At 40.4% G+C, this 15,402-nt stretch overlaps 1 protein-coding gene and 2 long non-coding RNA genes across 3 annotated transcripts in view; 1 reads left to right on the forward strand and 2 right to left on the reverse strand.

The window, feature by feature from the left end:
• Window positions 1-5,767, reverse strand: LOC146487020 (uncharacterized). The gene is made up of 3 exons (XR_014858402.1): window positions 5,644-5,767; window positions 5,056-5,152; window positions 1-121 (listed from the first exon to the last, which is right to left on the reverse strand). It is a non-coding gene; the product is annotated as an uncharacterized LOC146487020 (long non-coding RNA).
• The window catches only part of LOC146487021 (uncharacterized), a 20,537-nt gene continuing 5,249 nt past the window's right edge, over window positions 115-15,402 (forward strand). The window contains exons 1-10 of the mRNA XM_085091492.1: window positions 115-2,182; window positions 4,023-4,190; window positions 4,538-4,693; window positions 5,547-5,759; window positions 6,308-6,997; window positions 7,292-7,438; window positions 7,990-8,275; window positions 13,030-13,784; window positions 14,373-14,615; window positions 14,962-15,111. Of these exons, the coding sequence (XP_084947618.1) occupies window positions 1,216-2,182; window positions 4,023-4,190; window positions 4,538-4,693; window positions 5,547-5,759; window positions 6,308-6,997; window positions 7,292-7,438; window positions 7,990-8,275; window positions 13,030-13,784; window positions 14,373-14,615; window positions 14,962-15,111 (3,775 nt within the window). The 5' untranslated portion in view covers window positions 115-1,215. The remainder of the gene's footprint in view (window positions 2,183-4,022; window positions 4,191-4,537; window positions 4,694-5,546; window positions 5,760-6,307; window positions 6,998-7,291; window positions 7,439-7,989; window positions 8,276-13,029; window positions 13,785-14,372; window positions 14,616-14,961; window positions 15,112-15,402) is intronic.
• LOC146487022 (uncharacterized) overlaps window positions 14,473-15,402 on the reverse strand; it is a 26,753-nt gene continuing 25,823 nt past the window's right edge. Inside the window, exon 3 of the long non-coding RNA XR_014858400.1 lies at window positions 14,473-14,607. This is a non-coding gene — a long non-coding RNA (uncharacterized LOC146487022). The remainder of the gene's footprint in view (window positions 14,608-15,402) is intronic.

The following is a 15,402-nucleotide window of genomic DNA, read 5'->3' on the forward strand; positions in this document are numbered from 1 at the left end:
AATCGTGGCCGCGCGCCTCCGCGTCTCTTTAGTTTCCATCTCTCATCATGCCCTCTGGTGTCAGAGTGGTTTCCGGTTTTTGCATGCAGAAATATTAGGCCTCTGTGCATCTCACTGTGAGCTAAATATAACACCATCAATCAGCTTTGAGTTTTCACTTGACGAAATCCGAAAAGGAAGTCGAGCTTGGCAAATCTAATAAGAGCGCTTTCCATTTTTTCGAATTAGCCGTCCATATCGGTCAGTTTATAAAACAAAAAATAAATCGATAAATCACTTTATTTAACTAGCACATGGCACTAATTGGGGCACTTTTCAGATCGAACTGGAATTTAGAAGTGTTAGTTTCCGAGGAGGGGAGCAAACAGGAGTACCCTGGGAAAAACTTCTCGGAGCAAAGACAAGAACCAACAACAAACTCAACCCGAGCCACATACATGTGGCATGAGGCGAGTGCTCTCACCACTGCGCCATATCCCTGTTCCCTATGTGCCATTTTGAAAGGCCGGTAGCACAAATTGTCGAGAACAGCACACTCTGAAAATTGCATGCACCGTTTCAATGGATTTCGCACGACGGCTGCGCACGTGCGGAAGTTCTTCAAACGGAGCTTTCTGTTTGCGAACTGATCGGTCTGGCTGACGGACCAGTTCTGGCAAATGGCCGAAAGAGCTCTGAGATAACATAAATGATGGAACTGAAAACTAACTCTGCGGTGAACTTAAAAATGTCCTACTTAGCGTTCGCCGGCCCTAGTACATGTAAGGACCTTCGGCGGGAGACTATTCCTCGATATTTTTCTTGTTCAGTGGTATACTGTATAAGGATTAAATTCACATCGAATGTTGTTAGGACCACTGAAACCAAACCCACTTTTAAAATTGTACGCGATTGCAAAATTTGTATCAGCTCTAAATTAAATTTCCAAAAGTAAAGGAATGCATCACTGCGCGCTCAAAATCTGTTCTCAAATGAGGTCACGGTATTTCTGCATCATGTATCCATGACGACGCGATCCGCAACAAAAGGGGCCAACCGAAGTGTGCGTTCTTTTATTCCTTAAACCTCATACAACGAACTTCAAAGCCTCCACAGTCAAATGCAATCAGTTGGTTGACTTTAATCAAGTCAGATCTTTTGGAAAACAAGTAAGCAAAGGGACATCACAAGCAAATAGCTCGACGGCCGGATTGTTTCGGTATCGAAGGAGTGATCATGGTTCCAAGGAGACAGATCATTGCGATCATATGTTCGATTGTGGCGGCGTTTATCGCGGAGGTGTCATGCGAATGCTCTAGCGCTGGCGTTTGTGTACCTGGACCAGTGAACGCAGCTAAATTAGTGAATAGAACTGTGACCGCTTCGAGTACGTGCGGCAATCGACCGGCGAGATACTGCCGCCCTAAACCTTTGAATGACTGCGGTTGGTGCAACAACACGAGCATACATTCAGTGGAGAAGATGACCGACAGTTCTTTGAACACCTGGTGGCAGTCCGTAACGTGGTGGGAATGGTATAACAATAACAACAAGACAGAAGAACCTTTGAAGGTTAACGTAACCATCTCCTTTAACAAGAGTTATGCCATAACCGGAGAGATTCGTTTGATCTACAAGTCCCCGCGACCGGTCAAAATGGTGTTGGAGAAATCCGATGACAAGGGGCAGACGTGGACTCCGCTGCAGTACTACGCAGAGGATTGCAATGAGCGTTTCAACATATCGAACACACCAGTGGAAAGCATTACTAAAGGCAACTTTGATCTTAACTGTGTGCAGGAGTACAGCGATTTTAATCCTCAGGAAGATGGCCAGGTTAAGTTCGACTTCTTGCGTCGTTACTCCAAGAGCGACTTCTGGAACGGGACGCTGCAAAAGTACTTCACTGCGACGGACATTCGCTTGCAGATGCTACATCCCAGCACAGAGGGCCAAGATAATCTAGATATAAAAACAGAAGAGATCTTCAACCAGTATTACTACTCCATCGCAGATCTAAGAGTAATCGCTCGCTGCCAGTGCCATGGGCATGCAGAATTTTGTGATTACCCGAATATGGAGGGTAAAGATTGCGACTGTATGCACAATACTGAAGGCGAAGATTGTGAGAGATGCAAACCGCTTTTCAATAACAAGACCTGGATGCCGGCCACTTCAGAAAATGATCCCAATCCTTGTGAAGGTAGGCACTTACAACTAAAACTTTAATATTGGGTTTTACATGCGAGCGGCCAAATACAAGATATAGCTTTTGCTTTGTTCCGTATGCATGAAAATGATATCTGAGTGTCATAACCAAATGCCACTTGATTCCCTCGATATTGAATAAATGTCGATTTGTACGTGCATTTGTCAACAATGTTACCAATAACTAAAGGCAATTTATTCACCATGTTTTCGCAGAAAAAAATGTCTGCAATCAGCTGCTTCATTTATTCAATGAACTGTGTTTTCTTTTAAATCTTTTAAATAACGCCGATTGATGCCTAGACTTTTGTTTTTCATCACCCATGGGAAACGGATTCCTTTAATATTTGCCTCTCGAACAAACGATTTCGCTGCCTGTACATTCTCTTGAATGGAAAAAATCTCGATGTTTGTAAATTGATAAGCATTTTATCGTAAAGGAAAATCACTCCGTGACAATTTAAAGTTATTTGGATCGTTCTTGTTCAGCGATCTTGCGAAACAGCTTGTACTACACTTTTGTACATTTTGAGGGATCCCTATTGTTCATGGCTTAGTGCCGTTAAGATTATCAAGCGTCCCATTTTAAAGGTCCAACTGCCTAGAAACGCTTTGCCGTTGTCGTCAATGAATTTAATTTCTTGCCTTGGTGAAGTGAGAAATGATGATTTTAGGCTTCTATCTTGGTAACAAGATTGTTTATAATTTGTTTGCCCGCCAAGTTCATCTCTGTGCTAAAGTACGGACATACGTGTCATAAGTCGATGAGGAGGAATTTTAATCACGACGATAATGGAATTTGTGTTTACCGTTGCACATGCTCTTTGCAAATGAACTGTCAAAGTTTCTAAATGCTTAGAAAATTAGCTGAAATAGGTTCTCTGTGGAATCCTGTGGACGAAAACTTGAATTCTAAAAGAAACTTTGTTTCGTCTGGATATAAATGGGTCTTTTTACCCTTCTTTGCAGTGTTGAGAATCGTACGTTTGATAAAATTCATAATTGTTTACTAGATAGCGTCTCGTGGCTTTTAGAAAAGGTGGAAAAGTTCTAGGTTTATAAGATGGTATCGGTTTGTGATCCCTCAGTGTTTTTCACTTGAGTTCTGTTATTGATTAAAAGTTTCAGTGTGTGTAATTTGTGAAATTCACACAGATACTAATTTGTTGCATTTACTGCCATCAGCAGCCTTAGGCACTTTAATACCTGCTGATATCCATACTCCCCCCATGGAAGGTCTTTGTTTTGCCCCCTCTCCCAGGAAATTCCAGTTTAGCTTCTTACTTTGCTTCTAAAATTTTGACTTTTAAGACCCACCTCCCCTTAGGAATTTCCAATGACCTTCCATGGGGTGTGTATGGATTTTTTCTGGAACTTCACATTATCAACATCAATAGATTTCCAGTTAGTTTCAATCATAAAATTTATGATTGAAACTTACTGTAATGCAGATCACACACTAATGTTATCCAAGCAGGGCTGACTGCAACATATGCAGTATCTTCATTATTATATAAATTGTACTACATGGATCAGTGACAAGTGCAATGTCATTATTATTCATGAATTGATGCCACAATATATTATAGGTGAAGTTTGTTGTTTGTTCTTGTCCCTCCTCAAGGGCTTCTGTCTAGGTTTTAACACAACCAACATTTTCAAATTCCAATTCAACCATTAACCAGTGGACAGAAGGCTGTTTCTGTGGATGTGCCACTTTAAATTCTTATCTATTTTCATATTTATTTTACATTTCTTACCTGTTTTAGTCAAGGTCAAAACCTACCTGCAAAGTTCTGTTTCTTATTTAATTAATGTGCTTCTTTCTCTTTTAGCATGTGAGTGCTACAATCATGCCGATAGCTGCCATTATAACAAGACTCTTGACCATGGAGTCTGTAACAACTGCTACCACAACACCACAGGACTGTTCTGTGAACAGTGTGTGGAAAAGTTCTATCGCAACATGAGCAAGTCTCTTTATGACCCTGAAGTTTGTTTGCGTAAGTTCTTAAATTTCAATTTTAATCCATTTTTTACTATTTACATACACATACGTACAGAGTGCATGTGAAAGAGCTATTTCTTACCCTGAACCTCCTTACATTGGGATAAAGGCACATCCAATGATCATAGTATTCATCACCAAGGCAGTTTAATTTTCATTACATTATTGATAAAACATTTGTGCATGTTAGAAAAAGGAGAAAGTGATGAAGGATTAAGGTTTCTGTTGTTCACATGAAAAAAAGAAGAAGAAGAAGAAGAAGAAGAAGAATACGACGACGACTTGGGGTGTGTTTTAGTGAATGTCTTTGTAATTATGTGCCTTCTCTTCTTTCCATTTTAGCATGTGATTGCTTCATGTTTGGTATCACAAACAATGGAACTTGCAATCAAACAACAGGACAGTGCGAGTGCAAGCAGAATGTGACTGGTAGACAATGTGATGGATGTGCAGATACTTTCTGGGGTTTTCGCTTACCTCCTATAGGTGACTGCCGAGGTGAGTTATTTGGTCTCCTTGACATCGAAAACAGTGCTTGAATAGTTGAACCTCAGTCTACTAAGTTTGACCTTGGGGCAGAATGTATTTGTAGGCCTTTATAGCTAGTGGCTATTATAAGGAGTTTTTTAAGGTGGCTTGCAATGGTTTCCAGCACATAATTTGATAGGCCATTACTACCACTGTTCATCACTTGACACTACAATAATTTAAGGTGGCTTTGAACCCCTCCCTACAAATGTAAATTCAATAGTAATATTCGGTGACACTGAACAGGTCATATTGTTGCTATGGCAACCTATTAAGTAAAAAAGATGAACATAACTTGCTTACTGAAATTAAGGCATTTCTTTGATACATACCATTATTGTATATCGATGATAAAAGAGTTGTTGTAGTGATGATCCATCAGATACCTGTAATAATTACTGTGATGTACTGGAAACTGTCGTAAGCCACCTTAAAAGAGATTGTAATTAAGTGAACAGGTTAGCAGCCAGAAAATGTGGTGAATTTAGAGAGTGAGTGGCTATAGAGCACAGTGGCGAAAAGAATGTTGTTGTGATCTAATAGTGTATAGGGTCTTCAGTAAACAAGGTTGTTTTACAGAGTGGAGGGCCAGGTTGGGGTTTGGGTGTGAGTTTGGTTTAAAAGGAGAGGTATGGCTCTTATCAGGGCCTATCCGTTTCAACCAATCAGTCACACTACTTCAAAACTACCCAGAATCACAGAGATTACTGATTTCCTGTAGGACGAATATTTTAACGATTTGTTACATTCCTGGTAATGATGCCAAACTGAATGAAATTTTTACATGTGTAAACTTTCAGTAACTCTTTTTATATTACTATAGAGTGCAGCTGTAACACTAATGGCACAAAGAATGGAAGCTTAAGCTGTAATCAAGAGTCGGGCCTGTGCCCATGCAAGGACAACATTCATCAACGTACCTGTTCTGAGTGTAAAGATGGTTTCTTCTCATTTCCAAGAACTGTTGAGGCAGACTGTCTTCAGTGTGACTGTGACTATGGTGGAAGTGTTAAAGAAATCTGTGAAAAAGATAATGGTTTGTATTTAAAACAGTCTATCCTTTGTTTGGTTTGACCATAAGCTCTGCTCTCTTACAGAAGTGATGAATGAATGAGTAACTTTATTTCACTCCAAATTTAAGATATAGCAAATACATTTATGCTAAAATACATGTAGCCAATTAAGGATGGATAAATGAGTAATTAGATACAATTAAAGAGAAATAAATAATTAAAGACACTAACAGTATGGCTTGTAACTGCCACTGCAAAAGGAACCAACGTAGTTATGCCCAATTAATAAGTAATTATCCCCTAACTGTTATTTCAGAAGAGTCGCAATTAAAATGTATCTGCATGATGGTTATGTTAGTTGTCAGAACAGTTGTGAGCAAGTCAGGGAAAGAGTTCCAATACTACATGTACTTATGCCCATAAGTTATAATATTACTGGGTGTTATGGTGAAGAATCATTTCCAAAATACCAGGAGTTACTGGTTACAACACAAGACTGGATAATAAAAGTAATATTATTAAATTGTTGTAATAGAAATGGTTATTTGATAATATTTGTGTTTTGTTGTAGGAACATGCCTGTGTCGAAACCACATAGAAGGACGACGCTGTAGAGAAGTTACTCCTGGATTCTTTGTTGCCTCCTTTGATTACTTGAAATACGAAGCTGAAGATGCCATGGGAAATTATGTACCCACATCTTACTTCACTGGAGTGAACCAAGAATTCACTGGCAGAGGCTACGGAAAGATTGGACAACATCAGTTTATTTCATTCACTGTTAACAATGAAGGATCCACAGACTTTACCTTCTACAGCTACATAGTGATTCGCTACACAAGCGCCAAAGAAGCCAATGTAACCCTGAGGCTCTCTGTCGCCTCTTGCAATTCTTCAGATTGTCGTGAGACACAGAATTTGACCATCTCACATCTACCAACTGGAGTTGGTGCAGCTTGGGTATCGCCAAAACCGGTTTTGTTCCATAAAGGACTAGTTTATCACTTGAACCTGACATTTGTTCTTGGAATGTACTCCAACTCTACCATAGAGATTGATTCATTGATTTTACTCCCAAATGTGACTGATGTCAGGATTTATGAGATAGCTCAAAGCTTTGGCACGGTTCATGGTATGACTTTAAGCCAGATTGAAGACTGTTGGAGTAATTCTACAACCATTGCTGGGTTACTAAATAGCCCTGCCATTTGCAAGAATGTTACCTTCTCTGTGATGGCTGAAGTGTTTGATGGAGCTATAGGTAAGAATATGCTTTATTTGGAATTTAGGAAAAACCTCTCAGTAATCCTTGGAAGCTGTTGAGGATGGTTGACCTGTCGTTACTGAATGAAGTTGAAGTTGGCATAACACAATTCTTCTTTTTGTATATTATGTGTTCCATGCAGTTATTTTTTTCTGTAAGTACAATTCAATGAAACTTTTCCTCCATAGCCAGGAATGAAAAGGTAAAGACTTATCATTGGTGGTGAAAGTGCCAAGTAGGTATCTACTTTCTTGTCATCGTCTCTTAGATAACTGTGTTGTTCCTTTGCAGCTTGTTCTTGCAACAGTACAGGAACTGAGAATGGAACAACATGTGAGCAGCTAGGAGGCCAGTGTCACTGCAAGCCCGGAGTGACGGGCCATTCATGTGATCGTTGTTTACCAGGATATTTTAACTTCACTGACAGTGGATGTACAGGTAAATGTACAATAGATGTTTTAGGGACAGGAACATTCTTAACACAAACTTAAATGAAAATAACAGATGTTGTACTCTGACGGTTAGTTTCCAGTGATGCATGATTTATGACTAATCTATTTGTGTTGTGCTCAAAATCCAGAGTTACACGACTTAGTATCTGAACAGTTTCCATGATTTTTAAATGCTCTAAATCCCAAGATCCATGGCTCACACTATGACCAATCTCGCTGCATGTTATATTACTGGTCAAGAACTCAGAAGTAGCTGGGTGATGCAATTCTTCACCCAAATTTGCATTGGGTGCCAAGAAGCTACTAAGTTCGGCAACCTTTGCCATTGTCAATCATTACTCGCTCCTCTAGTGGTGGAGGAACCAGACAAAAAGCTGTGGGTAACCTACAGTAGATTGGATGTAACAACCAGATTATGAATACCCCTCATGTTTTATGAAGGCTACTATAGACTTATAGACAAAGAAAGGTGCATGTCTAGGCAGGAAAGGCTTCATTACTGAATCAAATTAACATCTGAATTTGCCTCGTTTTCAGCATGCAACTGCAGTAATCTGGGATCGTCAGATCTTGTTTGTGATCCTGTGACTGGTCAATGTCCATGTAAACCAGGTGTTGTGACAAGAACCTGCAGCAGCTGTAATGCAAGTTACTTTGGCTTTCACACTGGACAAGGATGTGTTGAGTGTAAATGCAATGTCAGTGGTTCAGCAGATCTTCAGTGTGACCGGAATGGAATATGCCCATGTAAAAACAGCACCACTGGTACAAAATGTGATATGTGCCGTGAGAACTTCTTCAATTTCACATCTGAGGGATGCCAGTAAGTATTTGTGATGATTTGACATTGCTTTTTTTATTTGCTGATTCTTTTTCTTATATACCCTAGTATAAACAGAAATTTAAAGATAAGCAGCACTAAACTATGTAGAGTCTTAATTCATTCACAAAAGTAGCTTAAATTTATCTTCTTGGGTCATAGTTTTTCATGCTCACTTTATTTTTTCAGCAAACCATCTACCAATTGTAGACAAAAAATGTTGGACCAAGAAAGCACAACTTACTTGCCCTCCAGCTGGAACTTGTATCAAGCTCTTTTGTTTAAAGCTTTGACATGACTGAAAAAAAGATCCCAATAAATTAAATGCCTTAATGTGAAAACAGGTCACTGCCCTGATAGGTTTTGTTCTTTGACAAGATATTTTAACAATACGTAATGCAAAGCTTCAGTGCTGTCAATAAGGGCCGGTAGCCGGCCAAAACAGCCGGCTACTGGCCAATCTTCGGCCGGCTACTTTCGTCTCACTTTACTGTTAACTTTGGTAAGAAACTTAAAATAAGGAAAAGATCCAACCAAAATAATTGTGAGACATCTGCCTCAAACGTCTGAGTCGAAATAAAGGCGCATTTCAGGAGTTTTAAACGTGTTTACCATTGCCACGCGCGATGGAAATTGATCGAAGGGGTCCTGGACCGCCTGCGACATTTTCAGAGAACAGGATCCAGCAAGAAACTGGCTTAAAATAATGAAAAGATCCCGCAAAAATAATTGTAAAACATCCGGCTCAAACGTCTGTTTCTAAGTAAAGGCACATTTCAGGAGTTTTAAACGTGTTAACCTTTCGGTGGAAGTATAAAAAGTTGAGGCAGATCGAGGTGATCGAAGGGTCGTGGAACGCCTGGGACATTTTCACAATACTAGATCCCAGGCTATCGCATGTGCCAAAATGGCGTCCGCGCCAAAGAAACCGAGGCAGACATTGCTGAGCACGTTTTTTCACTCTCCTTCGAGTGAGCAAAGCAAAGGTAAGGACCCCTTTATTCATTTTCGCATGTATTGCATGCATAATGAAAAACCTTTGTATTTCTGGGATTTTAACGCTTCAAATCACGATCTGCATAAAGCACACTTACAGATTTCTTTGAACCGGGTTCTTACTCAGTAGAGCAATCACCAGTAATGTAGTTGTGGTAGCACTTAATTAAACCCCTGTAACTTTGTTGGCTCCTTTTACCGGAAATATTGAAACAATATCAAGTGCCAAGCTGCTTAGTTCTGTGAGACACAACGTTTGGACTTGCAGTATTTCCTTATTGACAGAAAGCGAAGATTCGCTTACAAGTATACCTGGTGGTACGTTGGCGTACGAAGACACAGCGTTTTTTGGTGTCAGAGAGAGTTTCAATCACAGGACGTTTGTTTAAAAACACGAAATCTTAATTATCTTTAATAATTTCTTTGTGTTGGATTTTTTCAAAACACCACAGGGAATGAGGGAGGATGTAATGAAAGTACACTTCAAAGTGGTGAAGCTGCAGTTGGTATGAATCATTTCTTGAGTACTATTTGTTCCAGCGCATAATGTGGTACAAAATATAACAAGAATAACCATGGCTTATTATTTTTCTTCAGCAGCAGCGCCCGTGGACAACGAAAACAAGCCAACACATCATTCAACCAAACCTGTCCCTACTTCTCGTGCAATTGAGCTAATAAGCCAGTATTTTAAAGAGTCACCAAAACTTCACTATTTTTATAAATGCAAAGAAGGTTGTAAGAAATTATGTGATGGTCGTTTTAAGCATGAGTGGATTCTTGATAGAGAAGTTGGATATTGTGAGAAGACCGGTTTGTGGTGGCTGGTATATGAAGAGGGAAATGGTATGTTTTGCCTGTTGTGCAGAATGCACGATTGTGAAAATCCATTTAACCATCAAAAGAAGTTTAACCAGGTCCCTGCTGTAAGATTTAAAAAGAGTGCACTGGTTGGAAAAGATGGACACAGTGGCTCACAACAACATGAGATGGCCATCCAGAGGGAGCACAATAAACGAGTGTCGTACTTTCACAAAGAGTTCGAAACCCAGCTGCAGACAAAAGATTCAGTGTTGCACCATGCTTTCCTGTCAACATATTGGTTGGCCAGAGAAGAAATTGCCAATCGCAAGTTCACATCTTTGTTGGAACTAGAGGAGATTCTTGGCGTTCCCGAAATACGTCGTTTTGATCACAGATCTCAAGGTTCACAACGAGAATTGTTTTTGCTGCTGGGCCAAGCTTTGAAGGATGAAATAGTAAAGAAGGTAAAGAACGCAAACAGCTACGGCCTGATGGTGGATGAAGCAACCGATGTCTCCGTGGTAGAGCAGCTGATATCTTTTATACAGTTTGCTAACCCAGAGACAGGTGTACCAGAGGTCCATTTCCTGTCCATTCAGGATGTCCTGGAAAACTCAACATCAGCAAATGCAGCGACCATTGTGAAACTAATCAAAGAAGAATTGTCAAAAGATGGTTTGGATATCAACAAGCTTAGCAGTCTAGCCAGTGATGGGGCAAGTGTCATGACAGGCTCTCGCAATGGGGTGGCAGCCAAGCTGAGGGAAACAGTCCCAACTCTCATTAACATCCACTGTATCTGCCATCGCCTCGCCCTTGCTTGCAATGATGCAAATGACAGCCTGACCCCAATATCGCAAGTAGAAACTGTCCTTCGGCAGCTGTGGAGTTTCTTTGAAAACTCGGCAGCAAGGTCAGCAGTTTACGTGCAAATTTCCTCTGAGATGAAGGAACTTGAAAGCATGTCTGAAAAGAGCAAAGAAAAACTCGCAACAAAGGTACAGAAGGCCTGCAGAACAAGATGGCTATCTCTGGATAAGTCTGTAGAGAGTGTTTGTCGAAACTTGCCAGCCCTTCTTCAGACCTTGCGATGGTACCAGAACAAGGACTCTAACCCTACAGCTATAGGCCTCCTTAGGAAGTTGAAGAAACCTGATTTCATTGGTGTTCTGTTTATCTTAAAAGGTGTTTTGCCTGTGCTCTCGACTCTTAGTAAGGTGTTTCAAAAGGGCTCCATATCTTTTTCTCGTATTTCTCCTGCCATCAAAGCATCTAAAGATTCACTTAACAGGCTTGTTCAAGAAAACATCACTGTCAAAGAGTTCCGAACGGAGACAACAACTGGAAAACTTGCTTGCCTAGAGTTCAGTGAAGACAAGATTAAAGCAGCAGAGGTAAAGATGCACGACCTATGCTCCCAATATGTGACAGCTTTGACAGACAATATAGACCAACGCTTCCAGCACTCTTTGCCAGTCGTTTCATCCTTCCGTATCTTCGATCCACTTTCCGTGCCTATTGCAAATCCCGAGTTTGTAGGATATGGACAAAACGATATCCAAACTCTTGCAAATCACTTTTTTAGTGGAGATGAGAACAGCAGCAAACGCCTTAAACTGGAAGCTGAATGGAACAACTTCAAGTATGAGCTGTCTGACTGGAGTAAGGACCATCAGGCTATTCCTTCCCCTTCTACAACTTCCACAGAATGGGCCCTACAGAGGTTCCTAAGGCACAAAGAATCCTACCGTAGAAGTTATCCCTTGCTGTTACAAGTCGCAGAAATCTGCCTCTCTATGCCTGTTTCAAATGCATGGCCGGAAAGGGGGGCCAGTGCTCTAAAGCGCCTAAAAACACGCCTTAGAAATTCCCTGAAGGAAGAGATGCTCGAAAGTCTGCTTCATATTTCCATAAATGGGCCCCCAGTAAAAGAATCTGAAGCTGTGATTAACAAGGCAGTGGTGTTATGGAAGGAAAAGAAGCACAGAAGAAAACTGCCACAGTCTTCTCGTCTTCAGCAAAATGAAAGGGCTATGCCAAATGCACAAGAAGAGCAGGAAGTGGAGGAAGGAGAAGGAGGAGCCGGCGGCACACAAGAAGAAGAAATACAAGAACTGCCAAGTTCTAACCAAAGGGAACTTAATTGTCTCGCACCTTCCACCCTAGTGCAGGAAGAGGAAGTTGAGCAACTTGCAAAGGAACTTGATCTCACATTCTCGTCAGAAGAAAGTGCATATGAATCCGATATGGACAACTTTCTTTAACTTTCAGTGTTGTTACCAATAATTATTAGTGTACACCAGGTCGCCATAGGGCAAAGTCCAAAGGACAACATGAACTTAAAACATTGAATGTATTTTCTTGAATCAGCATTTGAAGATTTATCATTTTACTCTTTTCTAAAACCCAGTGATTGGGATTTTGAGGAAAAGAACGGTTGTAATAAACATACAGTAGAACATGGTTAATATAGTCTTAATTTTGATTGTTCTTAAGGTCCAACTACTGTCTGGAAAACGTTGAAAATAGCATTTCCAAGCATCTAAATTTCAAAATTTTCTGGGGGGGCATGCCCCCAGACCCCCCTAGGAAGCGCGCGCCTTCGGCGCTCGAAAAGTAGGCTGCCGCCTACTTTCCCAGTTGGGACGTCTACTTCAAAACTTATTGACAGCACTGAAGCTTATATAGCGCTTATTACAACATCACTAAGCAATTTACAGTTTTAAAAAGCTAATTTTACATAACAGTGTCTCTATCACACTGGTGTTAGTGTGTCAGTGAGTAGGAATGTCCTGACAAAATGCAGGACTACAGTTTATGATGGACTAATATCTCAGGTAGGAGAGATATTTCTCCCAGTGCCTTTATAGCAAGAGTTAAATGCTCAGTCACAACTGAGGCACTGGGCTTCTGTAGCCTAGATGTTACTTTTTAACACAATGTTTTGTCCATTGCAGGCCTTGTCACTGCCATGAAGGAGGATCAAGCTCGCTGCAGTGCCACCTTAGCACAGGGATCTGTCCATGCAAGGTCAATGCTGAAGGAAATAAGTGTGAGAGGTGCAAGAATGGGACATACAACAGTGACTCTGACAATCCTGATGGATGCTCCCCTTGTTTCTGCTATGGTCGATCTAACCAGTGCTCTTCTGCTAGAGGTTATGTAAAATCCTCCCTAAAGGCAAATTTCTCAACAATAAGTAATGTTAATCCTTCTGGGGACGTGTCATTGACCAATTTGGGTGAAAGATTTCTCATTAACTATACAGTTGGTGCTTCCGTAAAATTGGCATTCAATAAATTTAACGGCAACCAGCTTCACTCTTACAGTCAGCCATTCAAGATGGTCCTTAGTTACAGCAAAGTGAATGACAGCGTGCATTCAACTTGGAATGTCACATTAAAGGGAACAAATCAACAAGAAGCTCAGTTTGACTTTGTGCCTCTACCATCTGCTTCCAGTGGAGAGTATCATGCTCGACTACATGAACATTACACCTTGAACAACTTGACAGCCTACGAATTGCAAAGTATTCTGGTAGACGTTACCTCTGTTGAAATACTTGGGAGTTTTATGTCTAGTGGTATGGTCACGATAGCCAGCATTGAGCTGGTTTCTGCCACTAAAGGTGTTGGTGAAGAAGTGGATTATGTTGAAAATTGCACATGTCCAAACAACTACACTGAGATGTCATGTGGATTTTGTAACTCAGGTAATTAATTAACTAGTTCAAGACATCAAGTCCTGGTTTGTTAACTATGCATGGAAGTTATTTTAATTTTTAGTCATGAAGGAAACTCAAAGTAAGAGAAAATTTTCAAATAGATGGTTCAAATAGTTCACAATAGGAACGACCAAGGTTGAGGAAAATTGCGAATACTTGTATATAACTTTTGTTGAAAGAGATGTATGTGTAATAGAGTTTTATTGCAATTGCTGTTTTTGATTGTGATTGTCTGAAAAGATTGAAAGATCAACTGAAAGAAAGAAAATTTCAGTTGAACATCCAATTTATTATTTGACCTTAATTTCAGAACCCTTCCTTTTCATTTGAGTCATAGTATTACAGACATCATGATGAGACATTTTACGATGCCTTGAATGACATCATTATTGTCAGTGTGCACTTCATTGCATTGTGTGGATTATATTATTTTGAAAAGTACTGAGGACATGCCCTATAGACAAAAAGACATAACACAAAAGCATTGCTTCTGCATTCATTCTTGCCTGTCTTTTTCTTTTTGTTTGTTTTGCTGCATTCATCTCAATAGATTGTCAACATGTTTTACCTTTGCAGGATATACTCGTCAGACACCCAACCACGGTAACACTCCACAGCCACTCAGCCCATGTGTACTGTGTTCATGCACTGGTCGTTCAAGGGACTGTCATCCAGAGAATGGCACTTGCTACAACTGTCGCACAGGATCTGAGGGTGAACACTGTGAGTGGTGTCAACCTGGGGTAGATAACTCTACTGATTGTAAACGCTGTATACCTGGATTCTTTGGATTGACTCCTTCCTCTGGTGGCTGCAGAGGTAATGGAAAATTTATAATCTTTGTACAAGCCTTTAAAGGTCTTGAGTTTTGTTGTGTCTGATTACAATAACTGCATAACTTTTCTTGGCTACGGGTGTCTTAAAATAAAAGTTTTGTTGTATTGTTTGGTAGAGGGTTTGAAGGTCTTGAGGGCAGTAGTAGCAAGACAGGAGAGATACATGAAAGTATTAACAAAAGGGGAGGGATATGGAGGAAGCAAGGGCACTCCATTAAGACACAGATCTTAGGTTATTTAATCGTAGTTTCCCCTCCTTACACCCAATTGAGCATAGGTAGATTATGAACTTGACACATTTCTAATGTATTCTTTTGTTTTTGCACCAGAATGTGACTGCGTACTTCCCAACACTCGGTATGGTAACAGCAGTGTATGTAATGAGACCACAGGTCAGTGTAGCTGTAAACCAAAGATTGGTGGAAGACAGTGTGACCGATGTCATGAAAATGCCTACAATACGAGCAGAGGATGTGTTGGTAAGTGTGCATGTACTTGTAGTGAATAGTTCCTTGTTCCTTCCTTAATATCTAGATCCCTTGAAGAGCTGTCAAAAAATTTTCAAGGTTCCCTTTTTATGAAAATTCCTTCTATGCCCGAAGAGTTTCAGCTTCTGATCCAACAAATGGATTAGGGAGAGTAAAGCAAGCGACCTAACTTGCGAAAACTGCTTCCCCCCGAGCGTTGTGTGCCCTCGCGGGAGACAATTTTCGCGCGCATTCGCGTGTTTCACTCGCTTTACCAACCCTAAGGAAAATGAGGGAGTGCTC

Source organism: Pavona decussata, unplaced genomic scaffold, assembly GCF_977016875.1.
Source record: "Pavona decussata unplaced genomic scaffold, jaPavDecu1.1 SCAFFOLD_19, whole genome shotgun sequence".
NCBI classification, from domain to species: domain Eukaryota; kingdom Metazoa; phylum Cnidaria; class Anthozoa; order Scleractinia; family Agariciidae; genus Pavona; species Pavona decussata.